The sequence below is a fragment of the Procambarus clarkii genome, chromosome 32, assembly GCF_040958095.1.
Source record: "Procambarus clarkii isolate CNS0578487 chromosome 32, FALCON_Pclarkii_2.0, whole genome shotgun sequence".
In the NCBI taxonomy this organism is placed as follows: Eukaryota; Metazoa; Arthropoda; class Malacostraca; order Decapoda; family Cambaridae; genus Procambarus; species Procambarus clarkii.
The window spans coordinates 32,432,861-32,453,407 of record NC_091181.1 but is presented as its reverse complement, the minus strand read 5'-3'; the positions used below and the strand labels follow the sequence as shown (position 1 = coordinate 32,453,407).

General features: G+C 38.6%; 1 protein-coding gene across 2 annotated transcripts; it reads left to right on the top strand.

Moving 5' to 3' along the window:
- The first annotated feature begins 206 nt into the window (after window positions 1-206).
- Window positions 207-19,057, top strand: LOC123759378 (uncharacterized). 2 transcript variants are annotated; one of them, XM_045744345.2, is made up of 2 exons: window positions 207-1,246; window positions 5,109-9,874. In XM_045744345.2, exon 2 carries the CDS (start codon window positions 5,109-5,111, stop codon window positions 7,164-7,166), a length of 2,058 nt encoding a protein of 685 aa, XP_045600301.1. In that variant the 5' UTR covers window positions 207-1,246; the 3' UTR covers window positions 7,167-9,874. The 2 variants fall into 2 exon arrangements, with proteins under 2 accessions (XP_045600301.1, XP_069191280.1); XM_069335179.1 differs by lacking the exon at window positions 5,109-9,874 and adding an exon at window positions 10,082-19,057 and having other exon boundaries at window positions 226-1,246.
- The last annotated feature ends 1,490 nt before the right edge of the window (window positions 19,058-20,547 follow it).

The window sequence follows — 20,547 nt, the reverse complement described above, 5'->3', positions numbered from 1 at the left end:
GTCGCCATGTTAGAATCGGTGAACGCCCTAGTAATATTGTTGAAAACATCTTAATAACTTATTAAACCAAAGGTCTTTTTATGTCAGAAGAACGGCAGAAACTGGATCTATATATGAAAACTCTTTCAGGACAAAATTTAAAGTAAAACTAAAGATATTTGTAGTTGTATAAAAGTTGCATTTTTCATCCGTCGTAGAGCCGGAAATCCGCAATATTCATCTCAGAACAATGCTTGTTTCACGCAGAATCGTTAATAAACGTAAGATTTTTATACGTCTCTAGAAAGATAGAAACAATCTTACTTTAATCTAGTTTTACTTTAAATTTTGTCCTGAAAGAGTTTTCATATATAGATCTAGTTTCTGCCGTTCTACTGACATAAAAAGACCTTTGGTTTAATAAGTTATTAAGATGTTTTCAACAATATTACTAGGGCGTTCACCGATTCCAACATGGGCGACCCTTTTGGAAACACATGGAAACACAACACTTGGGTTGACCCGATTGACAGACTGGTTATATTCCAACAGGGTCTGAGACACCTTCATTTGATAATTACTGTTCCTAGTATGCACATGTTTATGAACCAAATATTATTAATTCTGATTACACCAGTGATCAAACTAGCCACAATTGCATAGTTTTTAAAAGTAGTAGTAATGCTATGAACATTACAGTGACAATAGTTCAAAGTTATGGGCATTTTGAGCCTAATTGTTCTTTCCAGTGCTGAAATTTAAGATTATGCTGGATACACTTAATAAAACTTAACTTTTTTTGTAACTACTCCATTTGCTTTTGGAGTATACTGGCATTCATTAAGGGGGATGAATAAAACCATGTTTACAAAACATGAACATGTTTGACATACAAATTATTTTGCAAAACATTCTGTCCTGAAAGAGTTTTCATATATAGATCTAGTTTCTGCCGTTTTTCTGACATAAAAAGACCTTTGGTTTAATAAGTTATTAAGATGTTTTCAACAATATTACTAGGGCGTTCACCGATTCCAACATGGGCGACCCTTTTGGAAACGCATGGAAACGCAACACTTGGGTTGACCCGATTGACAGACTGGTTATATTCCAACAGGGTCTGAGACGTAGATAATAGGGTGCTGACGAGGCTTGTCTCACTCTGCCCCACGTCTACGGCTCCTTGTCTCACCCTGTCACACGTATACGGCTGCTTGTCTCACCCTGTCACACGTATACGGCTGCTTGTCTCACCCTGTCACACAACGTGAGTTACCAGTAAACTTTGCTCAGCCAAGTTTTAGGTTAATTAAGTTTATTATGGGCCCCATCGTGTGAGCGGTGGTTGAGAGGTTACAACTGTCACACATTGGGTCTAGGAGCAGACCCCAGCAGTTTACATTATTAGTACACATCTTATCTTGAGGTATTTCGGGGGTTAGCGTCCCCGCGGCCCGGTCCTCGACCAGGCCTCCTTTTTGTTACACATCCCCAGGAAGCAATCCATAGCGGCTGTCTAACTCCCAGGTACCTATTTACTGCTAGGTAACAGGGGCATCAGTGTGAAAGAAACTGCCCATTTGTTTCAGCCTCCACCAGGGATTGAACTTGGAACCTCAGGACTACGAATCCGAAGCGCTGTCCTCTCAGCTGTCAGGCCCCCCCGTCAGACCCCGTCAGGCCCACATAGTCTTAATTGTCCTCAAATTAGTGATCAAATTAAAGTAATTTCAAACTAATGGATCTGGCCGGTGACTCCGGCTTCACCCGTTTAAATACACATGGACACGCCTCACTTATATTGCAGTATTTCGTGAGGGTGAGTTATGAAGTCTTTACATGAGCAAGGATTGCGAATGCGTTGCGTCCAAAATCCCAAGCCACTGTGGATTAAGGAGGTCAGAGGGTTCTAAGTAGGCTGAGTTTTTTAAATGTCTGTTGGCAAGCTGTTGTGTGTTTGAGATACCCCAGATGGTTCATTGAATGATTTTAAAACTTACTTAATATATCCCAGAAAGACCTAACCCAGCCTACCTGCATGGCAGATTGAGTGCAAAGCCAATAACATGCATGGCATTTCGGGCAGGTTCTTAAGCTCGCCAAAAAATGTAATAATAGGTACATTGTAACATAATTTGAGTTCAACATAATAACTACATTACAAATTGATAGAATAGATTTTACTGATGAAGTTTCATGTCTTAATTAAGTACTAAAGTGGGTGAGTGGGTAGCAAAAGGTGGGAACTATGAGGATAAAATTATGTACTTTTTGGTTTTACTTTTTAATAAAGTATAGGTTGGATAATGTTTTAATTCATTAGGGAGCAAGTTCCATAACCTGGGTTCTTTTATTAGCATGGAGTGTTTGCACAGAATTACTATGACTCAAAGAATATGAGTGTACCATTAATTTATGTATACGTGTTTAGGTGTTAAGACACAAAGTGCTTAGTGGGTTTTTATGATTAATATAATCTTGGTTACAGCAGTCAATTGTTGATGAAATGTGTCATGATAGGTAAGATGAGGCCCGGAGCATAGGTCAAGAAACCTTGAGTGAGGCCAGGAGTAGAGGGCTCAAATGTGGGACAAAAGCTGTTGCTAGAGTGAGGGCAGAATTTGTCTGTCTGCTCTCTAACGAGGCTGCAGCATCTCGTGAGAGAAGGAATTAGAATCGATGAGTGTTACGTTGTTGCTCGTGAATGTCGATGACATTGAAGATTTGTGGTATCTCTCAATCGTCTGTACTGAACCACTGTTCGAGTTAGAATAATGATGATTTGCTGTTGAGGTCTTGTATTGCAAGCTTCTTCTGACTTTGCTAAATTGACCAACAGTTAGCAGCTTGCTTCAGTGTCTTTGGTATGCTTGGAATTCTTTGGGATCAGTTATATGGAATTAACAGGTACTTCTAATTATCTGCATTGACACTAATGAGAGTTTGGAGCAAGTATATTACATCTTTATATTGTTGCTACAAAATATATATTTAATTCTAGTTCACATGTTCTAGGGTTCTATTACATCTATCAAAGAAGTTTCACATTGGGATTAGAACCAAATCAAATGTTTATTCAGGTAAAGTAAATACATACAATGTGAGTTAACAAACTTTGCTACAAAATATATATTTAATTCTAGTGTGTTGTTCTAGGGTTCTATTACATCTATCAAAGAAGTTTCACATTGGGATTAGAACCAAATCAAATGTTTATTCAGGTAAAGTAAATACATACAATGTGAGTTAACAAACATAATGTTGGATTTATAGATAGAGCTAGTACATACAATGCCTAAAGCCACTAATAATCACAGCATTTCGGGCAAGGTGTGGGGAAAAAACACTTAGACTAGAACATGATACTAATTGAGATCAAAGCATACATTGAATTTAAAAAAAAATGGAGGGGAAAGAAAATTACATGGTGGAAAACAGCAGTTATATAAGTTGGTCAACAAACAGTATTGTTTGAAAATAGCAAGACATGGGTTGACATTTAGGGGGTAAGGTGGATCACATGGAATTTATTAGGTAGTACTTGGTTTTTATCTTAAAACTGGTTGAGAGAGGTATAGCCTTTGACATGATTGGGAAGGTCATTCCACATTCTGGGTCCCTTGACTTGCAGAACATTTCTAGTTTGGTTAAGTCGCACTCTTTAAATATTAAATAGGAATTTGTTTCTGGTGTGGAGCCCATGGGTTCTATAACAGAATCAAGGAGTAAGGTTTTGTGTGTAATTAGCACAAGAGAATGTGTGGAATGAGTGTATGTTTAGCATGTTTAGGGATTTAATATTCATTGTCTACATAAACAATCTACCAGAAGGAATACAGAATTATATGAACATGTTTGCTGATGATGCTAAGATACTAGGGAAGCCAAGAAACTCGGATGATTGTCATGCCCTTCAAGAAAACCTACACAAAATAATAATATGGGGCAACACCTGGCAAATGGAATTTAACGTGAATAAATGTCATGTTATGGAGTGTGGAATAGCAGATAATAGGCCACAAACAACCTACAAATTGTGAAAAAGACTTAAAGAATTCTGACAAAGAAAGTGACATAGGGGTGGTCACAGTGTTCAAGAGAGAACTGGATAAGCACCTCCAAAGGATACCTGATCAACCAGGCTGTGACTCATACGTCAGGCTGAGAGCAGCCGCGTCCAACAGGGTGGTTGATCAGTCCAGCAACCAGGAGGCCTGGTCGACGACCGGGCCGCGGGGACGCTAAGCCCCGGAAGCACCTCAAGGTAACCTCAAGGTAAGGTGGTTTAAGAACAGAAAACTGTCACCTGAGGACCATTTAAAGAACACTGTGCAAGAGAAGTCTATGCTGAGCTTTCCAACTGCAGAATTGCTTCTAAATAGATGGGTGGCAAAATATTAAAGAAATTTTTCATGACCTTGTGGGCCACCGAGAGAATCCTCTCAGAAAAAAAAATTCTTGTAGAATAATGAATTTGCATGTACCGTAATGCTTTGATAAAGCATTGCAGTCTAAAGTTCTTGTATGAAAATAATACACTGGAACCTAGGAAACAATATGTCCAAAAATTAAAAATTCATGGAAAGTGTGCAACTAAAATTATCCTATACACTACTTAAATTGGGTCAAACTTGTAAACAACTGAGTGAAGTAGTCAGTGAGATGTACTCATCTCTTAATAGGTTGGGCTGGTGCAATGAGCATTTTCATGTTTTTATGAGAACAAGTAGGGATTGTTAAACACTGCATATTTAACATAAAGTAGTTGGTTTCAGTGCATTACTTCATTTCACTGTAAATTTTCTGTATTTTCTACACTTGCCTATCACCAATTTTAACAACAGTACTGTATTATTATTATTATTGTCAGAAAAGAAACCAGCAGTAACTACTTCCAGCAAATTCAGTACATCATCTTCAAACACTGCTAGCAAAATCATGCCTGAAACAATACAGTACAGTACTTGCAATTTTAATGCATGTAGTTAAAAGATGTATACCTGTTCATCCCATGTAAGTTAAAAAGAACACGAGTAGGTGCATTATTGATACTAAACTAAATAATTTTTTGGAAAGTCTTTTTATTGTATATTTCCAAGAATTTATTTTTTCCTGACTTCATTTCACAGATGCCAGCTTTAAATTCACCGGTGCGCTTGCTGAAATTATCATTGGAAGCTCTGTGTAAAAATATAAACACAATGGTTGCTAAAGCTACCCACTTGACAGAATCTACAGATGATGTTTTAGAAGTGGCAGAGGAAGAAATCCAGGTGCTAGCCAAAAAACAAATTGATGAATTATATGCTGGTACTTTATCTACTGCTGTGCCTAGAAATCCCTGTAGGGCAGCCCTTAATCTAAAAAGGGTGAAGACATTAATACAGAAGCGGGGTGACTTTTCACAGAAACTATGCGAGTACCTCCAGCACCTGCCTGCAGCATTTTTAAATGAAGTGTTCAACAAAGTACTGGCTAATATTGCAAAGATCATTGTATATGATGAAGAACAGATAGAAAACTTTATAGATGAAAGATGGTCATTTGCTCCAAGAGTGCGAGTGGCATTTCATTTTCTTTTGAAAAGCATGCTGTTTCCTTACGTTTCAACTTTGAATATTAGTCCTGTCACAAATGCATTCTTTTTGGTCCTTGCTGAGTATCTTATGAAACATGATAATTATAAAGATACTGTATTTGTTAAAGAAATGGAGGGAAAGAAAAGGAATATATTTGCAGGGGGAATTACTGCCAATAAAAACAGTTTGTTAAATCTTACTACCTTAAGTTTACAGAATTTGGCTGATGGGGAGTTATTGTGGCTTATTAGCAGTTATTGTCCTAACCTGTGGCATTTAGATATAAGTGGTAATCTTTTTAATTTGCAAAGATATTGTGTAATAGAAAAAAGTGCAGGTGGATATGTAACTGCAGTAGATAAGAATGGAAGGAGAAACTATGAAGAAGCGGAGTTTGTTCATTCAGTAGGTAACTTGTATGGGAATCAACGTATTTCACAAACTTCGGATAAATATGATGGCTGCCCAGGTGGTTGTAAGTACCTCAAAACACTGTTACTTCCAGATGTGAGGTGGGAAAAACTTGAAGAAGATATACTGTTGGATGACGTACAACAACTACTGATGTATGCTCCAGACATGGAGGAGGTTACTGGAGTGTGTCTGTTCTATGTTTTATGCAAAATCAATGAAATGGAGTATCCTCCTATCATGCTGAAACTCAAGAAATTTGATGGTAAAACTGGAGGGCATAGTTTAATTGGTGTTTCTCCCGCACGGTTGAGGCAAGTTCGCTTGCCATTTATAATGGACGTAAATATTGATCTCAATGTTTTCATGCCTCCAGTGACACTTGAAATTTTCCCTAATATGAAACATCTTACTCTAACTCCTTATGATTATCGCAGCTATACATGTAATGATATATTACCATATATGAAAAATCTTCACACTCTTGATTTAGAATTAACACATGAGCTATCAATTTCAAACATGTGTGATATTGCAGAGAATTGTAGATCACTAGAATACTTGACATTAACTTGTCTAGCACTGAGAATGCAAGCCCTGGATCTTAGTGAAGACCAGATTAACAAAGAACAGCTAGAAAGAATTTCATCTCCACCTGTGGTTAGAATGGATGTTAAAAATAAAAAGGAATATGAACCTTGTAAATCACTTGGTGCACTGAAATCATTTCCAGAGTATGCAAAAGCTATAATGAAAATTGCCCCGGCTCCATATGAAAAGAGTAACAGTCAGATACCAAATTTTTCCAAACTTCATACTCTGCAGTTTTTTGACATCCGTAGTGTTGATGCAGCGGCTTTGTACAAATGTATCAAGGGCAGTCCTAAGATTCAAACTCTGACATTTGTGGCACTTAAAAAAGGTGATAATTGTAATATTGAATTAGATGATGATTTTGTTGGAAGAATTGCTCCCTTAATGAGAAGACTAAGAGATATTACAATTTCTGCACAGGATGATACAAGGTGCAATATTGTATTAGATAAATTTACTGGTATGGCCATTGAGCACTTAGTGAAGTTCTGCAGTGACATTCAATCCATTGGTACAATGAGTAATTGGAATATAACTCTTGATGAAGTTAGAGCACTAAACTACTGTTTTATGAAAAATAACTATATACTGAGGTTACATTGAATTGGTGCATATATACAAGTAAACATGACAAATGAATTGCTAAAATTTGAGAAAATCATTTGGAGCAATTTGGGAATTTGAACCAGTATTCTAGTAACACCCAGACGCTTAAGGCAAGTGTCTGGGAGTCACTGTAACGCTGCTTCAAATCTTTGTATTGCTCTAAATGATTTTCTCATTGATATATAATGCATTGTGGTTTCTTTGTGTTATGTGCTAAAACTTGTAGATGTAAATAAACTATGGTATTAGTACAGTAATAATTGCAAAATAAGGTATTTAAAATAATTTTTAAGAACCTGAAAAGCGAACAGTGAATTGTATGTGTAATTTGCCTAGTTGCATGTATAACTTGTCTTGTGTGTGTGTGTAAATTGCCTATTTGTGTGTGTGTATGTATAACTTAACTAGTTGTGTGTGTGAGTATGTGTATGTAACTTGCCTAGTTGTGTGAGTATATGTAAATTGCCTAATTGTGTGAGTGTTTGTGTAACTTGCCTAGTTGTGTGTGTGTATGTATGTTTACATGCAAAGATAATTGATTGGATGAAATGCTGAGAATATAATGATGTTTTGATTCCATAATTTCAAAACTTAAATTAAACAAGATTCATTCTTTTACTTTGTCTCCTGCATATTAACTTGTTTACCAAAAATATCTGGTTAATGAAGCATGTAAAGTAATACGTACTATACAAAGCCCTCATTGTGAGGTTACATACTTGGATTTATGTAGTAAATTAAGTTTTGTTTGTAGCTGGAGTTGCGATAATTTATGTGAGGGGGAAGGGAAGATGTGTTCACTTATTTAAATAGTTATCTTGTGTTGTGCAACCTAGTAGTTGGTACACTATCAGTGATCAGTTGAGTGCTTCTGGAGCACTCAACTAGAAATTGGTGTTTCATTACATTTAATGCTGGTTTTTCCTGAGGCAGTTCATCCTGGATGGTTTTGTACCAGGCAACATCTACCTTGACTGGTAGGTTTGGGCTCCCAACCAGTCTGTAACTGTACGCCAAGGTTAGTTTGTTTCCCAGTTCTCTGAGTTCGAGTTCCTGGTTTTTGAAACACACCCAATAATGACACAGGGTGATAACTATTATCCACCTAACAGGTGGCATGTCAAGAGGTAAAAAGAATGACCATTGACATTAAACAAAACTGATGCACTGAACGGCTTTCAATCTTGCACACAGCAAGAGCATTTTAGGTGAACTGAATCATAGTTGAGCCACACCAGAAACCCTTTGGGTTTTTTCCAGCTCCAGATGATGAAAACAAAGCTGCGACACCAATTGCAGGGGTTGCCCGCCTGCAAACATTGAACACGCCTTCAGGTACAAGGACAGCTGGGAAGTGTGTAAACAGCACATTGCAGAGAGATATGACATGAACCCTCACTTGCCCTCAACAAAAGAACCCTGACTGCCCCACCCCAGAGCCTTGCAGAGGAGTTAAAAACCCACTCACAGGAAGGCATCCTCCACAGGAGTCTGGCCTCTCAGGTATAGACACCCTCACCTCACCAGGGAGAGTAACTCTGGCAGGTAGAGGCAACACCAGCAAGCACCTAGGAAAGCTAACCCTTAAGCTCATGTAGCTTGAGTTGAACATTTGTTCAAGGTCAACACAACAAGGAGGAGCATATAAACATGCATATGGAGCTGTACGCTAAAGCAGGAAAAAACACAAGCAAGTGGCCCCTGCAAAAGTCCAAATATAGCCAGCACTTCTCTGGAATACTGGGACCAAAGGCGACATAAAGAACATGTGCAAACAGGGTCGCACCAGGTGAATGACTGATGGATTGAGCCTGAGCAGACTGGAAGCTCCCAGGTCTGGCACCTGTAGGGTGATCTTGCATCCCCTGCTCCTTGTGCCTCTTTGAGTGGACTAGGTTTTGGCCTGTGGTTTCCAATGTTTTTTTTTTTTAATGTCTTGCAAAGACCTTTTTGTGATATGTGGGGAACTATCCTGGCAGTAACTACAGGGAGCCACTGAGGCAACCCTCTCAGAAAAACAATTTGTTCTTATAGAATACAGTGGTACCTTCGTTTACGAATTTAATCCGTTCCCAGAGACAGCTCGTAACCCACAACTAATTTTTCCATACGAAATAATGTAAATTGAATTAATCCATTTCACACTCCCAAAAATATTAACTTCAAAATACATTTCATACATAATAAACATAAATATTTTGTACTATAGTATGCACAAGTTATAGCTTGCCTTTATTGATGACCTGTTGGCATATGGAAGATGGAGAGGAGGGGGGTGGGGGAGGAGGAGGAGGAGAGGTGTTAGTGTTTGGAAGGGGAGCCCCTTTCCATTATAACATCAGGCAGTGATGACTTGTTTGGAGTACTCTCTCCTGTGTTTTCCCTGCAAACCACTAGGACCTGGTTGTGGCTCATTGCTTGTTTGTCTCGCTAAGAATGTTTCCATAGAGACTTTGTTTTTCCTCTATGGTCATTCATAGATGGGACACCACAAGCGTAGCTCTCATCTTGTAACTACACTTAGGTAATTACACTTAAGTAATTATAAAGTAGTTGCTTTCAGTGCATTACTTCATTTCACTGTAAATTTTCTGTATTTTCTACACTTGCCTATCACCAATTTTAACAACAGTATTATTATTAGTGTTGTCAGAAAACAAACCAGCAGTAACTACTTCCAGCAAATTCAGTACATGATCTTCAAACACAGCTAGCACACAACATGCCTGAAACCATACAGTACAGTACTTGCAATTTTAATGCATGAAGTTAAAAGATGTATACCTGTTCATCCCATGTAAGTTAAAAAGAACATGAGTAGGTGCAATATTGATACTAAACTAAATAATTATTGGGGAAATCTTTTTGTTGTATATTTCCAAGAATTTATTTTTCCTAACTTCATTTCACAGATGCCAGCTTTAAATTCACCGGTGTGCTTGCTGAAATTATCATTGGAAGCTCTGTGCAAAAATATAAACACAATGGTTGATAAAGCTTCCCACTTGGCACTCTCTACAGATTACGTTTCAGAAATGCCAAACGAAGAAATGCAGGAGCTAGCCAGACAAGAAATTTATGGAATACATGCTGGTATTTTGTCTTCTGCTAATAGTAGAAAAGTCTCTAAGTTATCATTAGCTGTTAATTTACAAAGGTCAGATGCATTAGAAAAGAAACGTGATGACTACGCCGAGATATTGCGTGAGTACCTCCAGCACCTGCCTGCGGCATTTTTAAATGAGATGTTCAACCAGGCACTTGCTTCAATTACAAAGATCATTGTATATGATGAAGAACAGATTAAATACTACGTAGATGAAAGATGGTCATTTGTTCCAAGAGTGCGAGTAGCAGTTAGATTTCTGATGAAAAGCATGCTGTTTCCTTGTGTTTCATCTGTGAATATTAGTCCTGTCACAAATGCATTCTTTAAGGTCATTGCTGAGTATCTTTTGAAACATGATAATTATAACGATACTGTATTTGTTAAGGAAATGGATGCAAAGAAATGGAAATGTTTTCGATTTTCACATGATATCAGACACAATTTGTTAAATCTTACTAGTTTAAGTTTACAGAATTTGGCTTATGGAGAGTTATTGTGGTTTATTAGTACATATTGCCCTAACCTGTGGCATTTAGATATAAGTGGTAATCTTTTTAATTTGCAAAGATATTGTGTAATAGAAAAAAGCGCGGGTGGATATGTAACTGCAGTAGATAAGAATGGGAGGAGAAACTATGAAGAAGCGGAGTTTGTTCATGCAGTACGTAGCTTGTATGGGAAACAACGTACAGAAATTCCGAATAGATTTATAGCATCCCCAAAAGGTTGTAAGTACCTCAAAACACTATTACTTCCAGATGTGAGGTGGGAAAAACTTGAAGAAGATATACTGTTGGATGACGTACAACAACTACTGATGTATGCTCCAGACATGGAGGAAGTTACTGGAGTGTGTCTGTTCTATGTTCTATGCAAAATCAATGAAATGGAGTATCCTCCTATCATGCTGAAACTCAAGAAATTTAATGGTAAAACTGGAGGGCATAGTTTAATTGGTGTTTCTCCCAAAAGGTTGATGCATGTTCGCTTGCCATTTGTAATGGACGTAAATATTGATCTCAATGTTTTCATGCCTCCAGTGACACTTGAAATTTTCCCTAATATGAAACATCTTACTCTAACTCCTTATGATTATCGCAGCTACACGTGTAATGATATATTACCATATATGAAAAATCTTCACACTCTTGATTTAGAATTAACACATGAGCTATCAATTTCAAACATGTGTGATATTGCAGAGAATTGTAGATCACTAGAATACTTGACATTAACTTGCCTAGCACTGAGAATGCAAGCCCTGGATCTTAGTGAAGACCAGATTAACAAAGAACAGCTAGAAAGAATTTCAGTTCCACCTGTGGTTAGAATGGACGTTAAAAATAAAAAGGAATATGAACCTTGTAAATCACTTGGTGCACTGAAATCATTTCCAGAGTATGCAAAAGCTATAATGAAAATTGCCCCGGCTCCATATGAAAAGAGTAACAGTCAGATACCAAATTTTTCCAAACTTCATACTCTGCAGTTTTTTGACATCCGTAGTGTTGATGCAGCGGCTTTGTACAAATGTATCAAGGGCAGTCCTAAGATTCAAACTCTGACATTTGTGGCACTTAAAAAAGGTGATAATTGTAATATTGAATTAGATGATGATTTTGTTGGAAGAATTGCTCCCTTAATGAGAAGACTAAGAGATATTACAATTTCTGCACAGGATGATACAAGGTGCAATATTGTATTAGATAAATTTACTGGTATGGCCATTGAGCACTTAGTGAAGTTCTGCAGTGACATTCAATCCATTGGTACAATGAGTAATTGGAATATAACTCTTGATGAAGTTAGAGCATTCAACTACTGTTTTATGAAAAATAACTATATACTGAGGTTACATTAAATTGGTGCATATATACAAGTAAAAATGACAAATGAATTGCTAAAATTTGAGAAAATCATTTGAAGCCATTTGGGAATTTGAACCAGTATTCTAGTAATACCCAGACGCTTAAGGCAAGTGTCTGGGAGTCACTGTAACGCTGCTTCAAATCTTTGTATTGCTCTAAATGATTTTTTCATTTATATATCATGCCATTGTTATTTCTTTGTGTTCTGAAGAAGGGGAGTGTAGTGGAGAGCATCATTACGTACTGGCCAGAGTGTAGGCTGGCTATTCATAAAGCCTGGTTGTGGCCTCGAGACTCTTCCAGAGGACTCAGTCGAGTTCTGGGGTGAATAGCTTTTATCCTGTCGTTGGTGAGTGAGTTAAAGCAAACATCTGGAAATCACTAGAATGCTGGATCAAAGCACTGCATTTCTCCAAATGATTTTCTCATTTACATATCATGTCATTGAGATTTCTGTGTTGTGAGCTAAAAATTGTACAGGTAAATAAACCATGGTGTTAGTACCATGGTTTATTAGTATTAGTAATATTGTATTGTGAAATAATGGATGGTCCTTCCGGATGACCACTTTGTCCCAAGTTTGTCTCATTCCTGAGGACGGTGCTTGGATGACTTTCCTGGATTTATTGGCACGTCAGACGTATTTACGTATTGGCACGTTCCTGTACATTCAGGGTTCGAGGATTGATTAGGTTTTGTGTTGAAGTAGCAGGCTTGCTGCTTATTTGTTCTCCAGTTTGGCCTCAATCTGACTCCACATATGTCCACATGCTTGGCTTGAGTTGTCCTTTATTGGGGGTTCGTGTTTATTCCTACCTTGACAACTGGCTGGTGTGGATGGGACACCAGGGGTGTCCCAGCTGGTTCGCATGTCTGCTAAGCAGGAATCTGGTTCTTTCCCAGCTCACCAGGTCACCAGTTACTGGTGAACAGGCGGAAATTCCAGTTGGTTCCTCTTGGGTTCGGACTTTGCTGAGCCTCACTTGGGACTATATTAGTGTTGCTTTTCTTGCCTCTGGTGGCCTTGACCCGGCTGCAATGTCCATCTGTTGATGTTGAGTTGGCCCTGGGTGATTCAGCGGTGGCTCACATGGTTGTGCAAGAGTCTGAACTTTACCTGCCTACTTTTTCCTCTGAGCAAGGTTTGGCTTCAGCAGCTATTCTGGTTTCTCCAGGGCAACCCATTTTGCTGCCACCATGACTGTTGGGTGTGGGCTCCATTGCCGTTTCACTGGGTGCTGTGTCTCTAGCTTCCTCTTTGGGGTTTTCAGGGTTTGTTTCCCTGGTGCCTTCTTCAACCCTCATTCGACGTCTTCACGGATGCCTCGGCTCTGGGCTGGGATTTTGTGACCAGTGCTCACCAAGCTGGTCAGGATTGTTGGTCTTCTTTGTTGGGTTCACAGTACGATTTGGGAATTTGTGACCATGTGGCGTGCGCTGCAGTGTGGATCGAATTTCTCAGTGCCTTATGTGCGGCTCCGTTCCCCAATTCCGAGGTCCTTACGGTGCATGCTTTTCGACTTGAGTGGTCAAGGTGGGGGTTCCTGTACCTTTTCCCCTCCAGTACAACTGTTCTGGGTCCTGGCCAGGTTGGAATCCTCCAAGGGAAGGGTGGTCATTCTGGCTCCTGAGTGGCCGGCTCAGCCTTGGTTTTAGGTGCTGCTTGCTCGATGTACGAACCTGGGCATTTTTCTGCAGCTCTGCCTGCAACAGAAGTTCAGCCTAGTGTGTACTTTGCTGTTCCATGTCCTCTGCTCTTTGCATCTTGCATTTTTTATGCATATTTATCCCTATCTTTATGGTGAGCAGGTGTCATCTTTGATGGTGTCCCACTTTTGTTCCTCTTCTTGGTGGAAGTATGAGGTTTCGTGGTGCTCCTTTTGCCACTTCTTTTGCTACTGTCAACAGTTTCAGTGTGTGTGTTGCTCTTCATTCTTTCTTGGCTTTTTCTTGATTGGCATCTCATGCCATTTCATATTGTCACCTTGTATCGTGTGACACTGGCAGAGCTGCTGCATCTTGCATTCAAGTTTGATGCTGACTTGGCTTCGTTTCACAAGCTGTCTCACGCATTGTTCCACCACCAGCCTACTCATGCATTGCCTTGAGGCTGCTTGATCTCTGGACCTTGTTCTTGCATTTCTCTTTTCTTCTTGAATTACAATGTCCCCTTTGGTCCATGATTGTTTCCTTAAGTCTTTGTTTTTGGCTCCAGTGCTTCCAGTTGTCAATTTGGGGAGCTTCATGCTTTCTTTTGCAGGTAGGGCTTTTTGTTTTTATCAGCTGGTTCCTTTTCTGGCATTGAACTAATTGGTTGGCTTCCACAGGAGTCCTGTGGTCATTGATGCTTGGTTAGTGTGGCCGGGGGTGCGTCATGTACTGTGTTCCGTGATGGCTGTGTGCCGCTACCTTCATGCCATTGATTATACCTTGGTGGATGCCTTGTGAGTTGATCCTCTTATCTTGGCCACATGTACCAAAGCTCATTTTTATAAGATCACCCGCAGTGTTAAGTCTAGCCATCCTGTGGTCTTCACTTTTACCCATAATGTTAGGTAGTATGCCGCTCTGTCAGTGAGGTTTACAAACATGTCCTGGGCTGATATTCAGCCTGGTATCTTGTTTATGTTCCTTGGCCCCGGCACCCTTGTGTGATTTTGGATCGTGTCTCTTTGTCAAGTGTCTTCTCTTCGTCTTGAATCCTTCAGGGCTTTCTTTTCCATGGCGGGATTCCCGTATGTTTTCCTTCTCCATGGGTAGTTAGCTTCAGGGAGACACAAGGGCTCTCCTTCCTGAAAAACTGGGCTAAATATAATGAAACATGTATTGTATGGGTGAGCCCCAGTGGCTCCCTGATCCCCCCTTGCCTCCATTCCAGGTTGTTGGGGGTGTCTACATCTGTCCTAGAAATGAGGGTGGAGATACTGGATGATGGTAGACTACCTCCTCCCCTCTCCCCAAACGACTGGGTGAGGTGAGGCAAACGCGCTTGTGCTAGTTCTGAGAGAATTCAGTAATTTGTTTATATAATTGGAGGAGTTTGTTGGGGGGTTTTGAGGCTGTGGTCTCTATTGAAGCCAGCAGTGGTTTGTTTTGACTTGCTGACTTTCTGATTGCCTTTCCCAGTGGTGACGAAAATAAATGTCACCGTCTCTGTGAGGAAGGGAAAGGGGGGAAGGGGTCCTCATGTTCTGGTACTGGTTCCCAGTAGACCTATAAAACTCCACAGTTGAGTTTAACCTAGTAGATGGTACCATATCAGTATATATAGTGGCTTCAGGGAGGCACTGGGGTTCACCCAGAAATTGGCTTTTTATTACATTCAATAAGATGCTAACTTGCCATTTGACTCTGGAGAGTCAAAGCATTTCAATTTACTTTCACATGACATTAGAAAATCCTGTATTTCTGGAATTTCTCCACAACAACATTTTTGGTATTTGTCCACAACAGCTGCCCCTTTGCTACATTGTTATATACCTGTACATAGAGTACACACTGTACTTGACATTATTATATAGAAACACTGTACATTATTATATATATTGTATATGCCGGAATATTTGAGACTCGTCTACCTTCATAAGGATACTGTACTGTTCTGTATATAGATTTTGTGGAAAACAAATATTTTTTTAGAGTATGTTTCATCATTTATTGAAAGTAATTTTCAAGTGGTTTTGTAGGGGTTAACAAGGTTTTGTGCATGTAAATACGATATATTCAGTTGGTGGTGGACCAAAAATATGCATCTTGTCAGCCTGAAAATACTGTACATGCACACTTTACGTTACTATATATATAAATGCTATATCTTTGCAATACATTATATATTACATACAATGCATTATATATACAGTATATTTAAGAGGCCTACATAAATATTGTAAAATAATGTATACTATATATACTGTATAATGTTATGTGCCTGGTTCCCAACATACTGTAGTGTATTTTATATTGTTATATGGGCATATAATTTACTTAAATTTTATGCAGTATGTTATAGATGCTATTCACAGAAACATAATGTTTTGTAAGAAAGTACAGTACAGTACAGTATTGTGTTGTGACTATTCTGTGGAACATTGTCCCATTTTAGCATTCAGAAGTTTTGAAAATTATTTAAAATTCTAGGAAGGGGGAAATCATTGTTTTTTTCCTCAATTACTGTATTTATATCTTAACCTTATATTGGTTATGTATACAGTATTGACTAACAGCATGTTTGTCTGGATAAAGGTGTGTGGTTGGTTGGTGTATCAACAGGCAGATAATAGTACAGTATTATGTCTTGTAAACATTTCTAGATCTTATATGTAATCATGTATTGCATCTTGAGAAATAAATTATCCTACTGTTTTTATTCTTTTTTATTTTTTGGACTGCCTTGGTATTTAGGTTTCTGTATAGAAGCCAATTATGTACATTTTTCTTTATTTTGCTATACATTGTATTTTGTGGACTATACATTTGGGCATTACAAATGCTGTATGTTCTTTATCATAGGACCATGACAGCTCATTTAAAATTGAGAAGTGTCAATTTGTTTAATACTGTATTTTTTAAAACATTGTGTCATTAGAGATAATGAAGATAATGAGCTTTATAAAAAATTAAATATTATAATCACTGTGCATTTCTTATTATTGTAATATGTTTACTCGAATTTCAAGTTTGATAAGGAATACAAACATTTACCACCTGACTTATTCATTTACATGTTTTTATGAGGGGAGCCCTGTCGGCTCCCTGAAGCTATCTTACTAATTAAGTGCCATACTAGGGAGTCATCATTTGTAGTTTTTTTGTTTTGTTTTTTCTACCAGGGACCACGAGCCAGAACCTGGCCCCCCACCCTCAAGGAGGCATAGGGAGTGATGGCCCATGAACACTTTACATTTAAAGTGTATCATCTTTGCCATCATCCAGGGAAGCACTCAGAAAGGTAGGCAAATTAAAACAGACTACTGCATGCTTAAGAAAAATGAGACCTCAAAATGTCCAAAGAACTTCCCCAACACTAAAACAACCAAAACATTGTCAAACCAGCCTCCCCCCCACTAGTTAGCTCCACCTCCCCCCCCCCCCCTCATAGGGGGGAGCCTGCCCGGGTCAGCTGAGATGACGTTGGTCAGTTCTTGACTGATGTCTGTGCCTGGTGGTTATTCTGGCTTCAATCTCCCATTTCGAGTGGGGTTTTAGCATTTTGTGCTGTTATTACAGGAGAGTGTGTGTAAGCCAGGAGTTTATTGTACTGGAGCTGCATGTGCTCAGGGTTATCTTCCCTCTGCACTCTGTAAGTACGTACTGTACTGTACTACTCTTGCACGTTCAGGAAACACTCCCGCCAGGGGGGGCTTCCTTGCTAGGGCTTTGTCTTGTCCTGGAATTGGGGGAGTTATTAGGCAGATGCAGCTTTCGAATTGATAACTATGGTGCTTCCGGCTCCCTGGTAACAGTCCCAATGTTTCCTTTCTCTGTTGGTAGTTAGCTTCAGTGAGCCGATGGGGCTCCCCTCGGAAAACAAGCATTTAATGTAATGAAATGCCAGTTTCTGGGTGAACCTCGGAGGCTCCCCAACACCCTCCCTCCTTAAGGTCGGCAACTTTTCATCATTTCAACACTGACCAGTGTCAGCCTGGCTGACCTGGGCCAATTTTCTCCCCCCCCCCCACCAAAGTGGGGCTAACTAGTGAGGGGGGGGGGGAGGCTGGTTTGACAAAGTTTTGGTTGTGTTATTGTTGGGAAGTTCTTTTGACATTTTGAGGGCTCTGGTCTCATTTTTCTCAACCATGCAGTAGTCTGTTTTGATTTGCCTACCTCTCTGAGTGCTTCCCTGGATGAAGACAAAAATGACACTTTAAATGTTAAGTGTTCATGGTCCATCGCTCTCTACTCCTCTCTGAGGGAGCCAGGTTCTGGCTAGTGGTTCTAGATAGGCAAAAATAACTCTGCAAATGATGACTTCCTAGTATGGCACGTAATTAGTATGATAGCTTCAGGGAGCCTCCGGAGCTCACCCAAAAACTAGCGTTTCATTATAATCAATGCTGGTTTTTTACACTTACTCAATTCTATTCAAGATCTGGTAGAACTTAAAACTTTTGCAACATTTTTCAAATGTTCTTTTATGTAAATAAAAACTATTATTATTATTATTATTATTTATTATTATTATTGAGAAAATTAGTAGGTGCCATGAGGACGACTCCAATTTGTACACTGGGTACTCCCAAACACATGCCTTAAACCATTGAACCACAACATGCTAAAAGTAATGCAACCTGGAATTCAACTGAATCCTCTAAGAGTCATGAGGCTTCTATTGAAAACAAGTTAGGGTTTCATGCTTTACCCACATACACTCTAGCTGTGGTATAGGAGTTCTATCCCAAATGCTTCTTTTTCAGATACACAAATTAATACATCACAATGTGATTTCTAAGACAATAAGTAGGAACATGATGATGATTTGAACCTGCACACTGGGTTCTCCCAAGCACACAACTTAAATCAATGAACCCTAGAGGATTCAGTTGAATCCTGGGTTGCATTACTTTAGCATATCTTTTGTTCAGTGGTTTTAGGTGAGTACTTTGGAGTATCCAGTGTGCAGGTTCGAGAACTCACGATTTCTACTGATTTTCACTTTGATACTTCATGTTAATGTGATTTCTGTGTGCATTATTATTATAATTATTATTTACTATTATTATTAAGTAATGGTAATGTCTTCATAGACATCATAATAAAGGATAAAAACCCACAATTATATATTTTTGTATCTTATGTAAAAATTTACAACAAAAATGTAAGAACCCCAATGTTATGTACTCTCACAAACCTAATGTACCTTCTTGTATGTAAATAAATAAAATATCTCGACGATTATTACAGTTACTACCCAGGATTCAGTCTTCTTATCCTTTTTGATCTCCTGACCATGTCATCTCTATTTCGAACTGTCATGTGCCTGCGAGGATGTCTTCTATGGAATTATGGTTAGTTATCCTTTGTCATCCTGATATTCTGAGAACTGGAGTTGTTTATTAATAAAGATTTCCGTCTTGATGCTGTCCTTCGTAATGCCCTCCAAACCCAAAGAAGCGTGGCTATTGAGAATACATTACTTACATTCATCCATTTATTCAGATCTAGTTCTAAGTTTTAATTCACTTAGACTAAGTTGTCTTTTAAGACTATCCTTGGAAGTAACGCTTCTGTTACCAGCGAAAGTATTTGAAGTATTAATTGGAACCCCTTCTACTATCCTAGTTCTAATAATAATATTTTTATAGATTATTTCACACGTCTTAAAATCAATATTCTGATCCTTTTCCCAACTATTGTATGGTTTGCAACGACACTATTACTAGTGATGATTCTACGTGCTTTTTTGTGTTCTTCAATTCTGATATAAAGTTTTCACCCTATTATTCCCCACATAGACTCATTTCAATATCTACAAGTAATATATAAATACCTCCCGGATTTCTATCCACTACTCTTCTTACAAACCTTTTCCCTAATTATATTGTGGTAATTGAATTTTTGTTTTCAAGTATCTATTACATTCTGGGTCAGTTTATTTAATAGAGGTTTATATGGTAATTTCAAAACTTTTTTTTTATCAGGATTCCATAGGTGTCTTTAAGTTTCAGTGTAAAGGATGTCTAGCTCTGCCATGTGCTTTTTCAACTGATGCCTTTAGCATATAGCATAGCTAAAAAGCATCCTTTACATTAAAACTGAAAGACATGGAATCATGATAAGAAAATAGTTTTGAAATTACCATATAAACCTTTATTGAATAAACTTACCCAGAATGTAATTGATGGATTTTGTGGTACAGTACTGTATCAAAGGATTTTTGGCAATCCAGAAATATGCAATCCACCCAGACTTCTGTCTTATCTTATTTTCCTTGTACTCGCCATCTTTGCTTGCAGGGTTGAGCGTCATCTCTTTGGCCCCGCCTCTCAATTAAGTGACTCAACTGTGAGTGTAACTGGCAAAGTTGGGAACAACAATTGGTAATCGTGAATCGTCATATTAATGGTTTGGTGTTAGGGGGTAATTAAAGCCTATCAACCGGGAAAGGGTTAGTTATATGAGGCCTCGATAATAGCCTAATTACTGACCAACCTGCAAGCATTGAACTTAGTCCTGGACATAATCCAGGACTAAATTAGTTAAACGCTTAAATGTACATACACCGAGAAACAGCTAGGGTACCTCTTCGGTGCGTATATCGCTTTAGCCTGAGTAATGTTGGTGTTAAAAATATAACCTGTGTGTGTGTGTAGTTGTGTACGGCATTTGAGTTCACGCGGACACTAATTGGCAACTATTTGAAATTATATTTGTGTACGCTTTATTATTTTCGTACATTCTTATC